Source organism: Salvelinus sp. IW2-2015, linkage group LG20, assembly GCF_002910315.2.
Source record: "Salvelinus sp. IW2-2015 linkage group LG20, ASM291031v2, whole genome shotgun sequence".
Taxonomy (NCBI): domain Eukaryota; kingdom Metazoa; phylum Chordata; class Actinopteri; order Salmoniformes; family Salmonidae; genus Salvelinus; species Salvelinus sp. IW2-2015.
In genome coordinates, this window is record NC_036860.1 from 74593172 (window position 1) to 74596599 (window position 3428).

At 43.7% G+C, this 3428-nt stretch overlaps 1 protein-coding gene across 1 annotated transcript in view; it reads left to right on the forward strand.

The window, feature by feature from the left end:
* LOC111980095 (myocardin-related transcription factor B) overlaps window positions 1–3428 on the forward strand; it is a 15932-nt gene continuing 12504 nt past the window's right edge. The window contains 2 exon segments of the mRNA XM_024010760.2: window positions 1–270; window positions 726–845. Of these exon segments, the coding sequence (XP_023866528.2) occupies window positions 1–270; window positions 726–845 (390 nt within the window).

The following is a 3428-nucleotide window of genomic DNA, read 5'->3' on the forward strand; positions in this document are numbered from 1 at the left end:
ATGGATAGGGAGCAGGAACACAGTGTTCTGAGCCCTGGAGGCGCAGAGGGGCTTGAAAAAGTTATGGGGGGCTCTGAGAATGGACTCAGTTGCTCCCCTGCCTTGGCTCCCTGGGACTCTCTGTGCTCCTCTGTCCACCAGTGGGAGCGGTCCCCCCCCCACTCTGTACAATGCTTTGGGTTCCAGTCCCGGCCCCCACCCCCATGCCACCTCCAGACTCCATGGTTCCCAGGCCTTCTTCTCACAGCTGCCCAGTTTATTTTAGCTGGAGTGAGTCACGTTGGCCTGGTCAGACGCAGTGACTGTCCCAGGGGACTAGAGCAGAGCAGGCCTGGGTGTGTGTGTAGTATGTAGTGTTTAGTGTGTATGTGTGTGTGTGTGTGTGTTTGACTGTGCATTGACCATCTGGCCATAGCCAATGAGCAGTCTACTCCAGCAGCAGTCCGACCTCACTATGAACACAGTGCCTTGGTGACGATAAGGGCCCCAACGTTCTTCACAGCGCCGCGTCGTTCGTCACCATCAACCGTCACCTTCCTCTTCAAATATTTTTGCTGAGGATCACTGTTATTCCACTGAAATAACACGTCCACGCTCGCCTGTTTATAACATGTTTAAACTGGGCCCACATTGCAGTTTATTATGATAGAAAAATAACATTGGGTGCCGTCCAAGGATTTGGAGCCTCCTGCATAAGAGGCCTTCTTGTCTTTTTATGTTCCAAGGACTTGGATCAGTGCTTACCGCTCCAAAACAAGACTACACATCTCACTTTTTATGGGGCGGCACTTACAAAAGAGACCGAGTTCACTCAGTCCTGGGATGACATCATCTCCAACTCGGAGGTGACTCGGACAAATGAACATTGCACTGTAATTAGTCTTCAGGGTTTGTTATTTCTACAGTGGTACTTGAGAAAGACTCATCCCTTGCCTGTGTCTATCTATGTTTGTATTTCAAGTTGAACATCTATGTAAAGTTACCTCTGCATTTGCATCCCAGTCCGTCCTCAGTATGTCCTTGTCTTCACTTTATTTGAAGAGAGCTTGTATATTAATATTTAAAGCCCATGTAATCGTTCAAATGTAAACTCACAGTGCCAAGAAGAGTGTTATTGCTAGTTGTCTGGTAGGTTAACCATGCAGAAAGTCTGTAGGCTGTCTCTATAAGATGTCTTAGGTGGAGGAACAGGACTTCCTGTTTTGTTCTGGCTGGGCTGTGATGTGGTGTGTCAACAGAAATTGGTGACTCGTCAATTTTTTTCAGGTCCATTACACAATTTTCTTCTTCATAACAAATCTTGTCCACTACACAATGTTCTTTATAAGGAATTCCAATTTGTCGTGGCTAAAGTTAGCTAGGTGGCTAACGTTAGCTAGGCTAGGGGTTAAGGTTCAGAGTTAGGGTTAGGGGTTAGGTTAGGGTTAGCTAACATGCTAGCTAAGTAGTTAAAAAGTAGTCAGTACAGTTGAAGTCGGAAGTTTACATACACTTAGGTTGGAGTCAAAAACTCGTTTTTCAACCACTCCACAAATGTCTTGTTAAAAAACTATAGTTTTGGGAAGTCGGTGAGGCCATCTACTTTGTGCATGACACAAGTAATTTTTCCAACAATTGTTTACAGACAGATTATTTCACTTATACTTCACTGTATCATAATTCCAGTGGGTCAACACTACACTAAGTTGACTGACTTTAAACAGCTTGGGAAATTCCAGAAAATTATGTCATGGCTTTAGAAGTTTCTGATAGGCTAATTGACATTTTTTGAGTCAATTGGAGGTGTACCTGTGGATGTATTTCAAGGCCTACCTTCAAACTCAGTGCCTCTTTGCTTGACATCATGGAAAAATCAAAGGAAATCAGCCAAGACCTCCACAAGTCTGGTTCATCCTTGGGAGCAATTTCCAAACACCTGAAGGTACCACGTTCATCTGTAACAAACAATAGTACGCAAGTATAAACACCATGGGACCACGCAGGAGACGCGTTCTGTCTCCTAGAGATGAACGTACTTTGGTGCGAAAAGTGCAAATCAATCCCAGAACAACAGCAAAGGACCTTGTGAAGATGCTGGAGGAAACAGGTACAAAGAGTTCAACCTATGCCCAACTAGCCTGGTCCCAGATCTGTTTGTGCCGCCACGCCAATGACCATAGGAGTTAGAAAGACAACATAAACATATCTGGGACCTCCATTTACATCCTAGAGCTGGGACGATGAACTGAAAATGATCGATACCAGTCACTGGTGCACAAGTCATGTTATAAAATCTGGCAATTTATCGCAATATGGATTTTGTCCACCCAGTTCTACTACACACCCAACCCACAGATTAAGGCAGTAGGTTACTTAAGACAGAAACGATAGGGGAAGGTTGGTCGGGGAGGGTAGTATACGTGAAGGTCTAGCCTACCCAAACGGTGCATATTCGACTCTGGACAACTTTAACATTTTAGCAACTTGTAACTATAGTTGAAGTCGGAAGTGTTACATACACCTTAGCCAAATACATTTAAACTCAGTTTTTCACAATTCCTGGCATTTATCCTAGTAAAAATCCCCTGTTTTAGGTCAGTTGGATCACCACTTTATTTTAAGAATGTGAAATGTCAGATAATAGTAGAGAGAATAATTTATTTCAGCTTTATTTTCTTTCATCACATTCCCAGTGGGTCAGAAGTTTACATACACTCAATTAGTATTTGGTAGCATTGCCTTTAAATTGTTGAACTTGGGTCAAATGTTTCGGGTAGCCTTCCAAAAGCTTCCACAAATAAGTTGGGTGAATTTTGGCCCATTCCTCCTGACAGAGCTGCTGGTACTGAGTCAGGTTTGTAAGCCTCCTTGCCCTTGCACACTATTTTTCAGTTCTGCCCACAAATGTTCTATAGGATTGAGAATCAGGGCTTTGTGATGGCCACTCCATATCTTAACTTTGTTGTCCTTAAGCCATTTTGCCACAACTTTGGAAGTATGCTTGGGGTCATTGTCCATTTGGAAGACCCATTTGCGACCAAGCTTTAACTTCTTGAGATGTCTTGAGATGTTACTTCAATATATTCACAAATAATTTTCCCTCATGATGCCATCTTTTTGTGAAGTGCACCAGTTCTCCATGCAGCAAAGCACCCCACAACATGATGCTGCCACCCCCGTGCTTCACGGTTGGGATGGTGTTCTCCGCTTGCAAGCCTCCCCTTTTTCCTCCAAACATAACAATGGTCATTATGGCCAAACTGTTCTATTTTTGTTTCATCAGACCAGAGGACATTTCTCCAAAAAGTACGATCTTTGTCCCCATGTGCAGTTGCAAACCGTAGTCTGGCTTTTTTTAATGGCGGTTTTGGAGCAGTGGCTTCTTCCTTGCTGAGCGGCCTTTCAGGTTATGTCAATATAGGACTCGTTTTACTGTGGATATGATACTT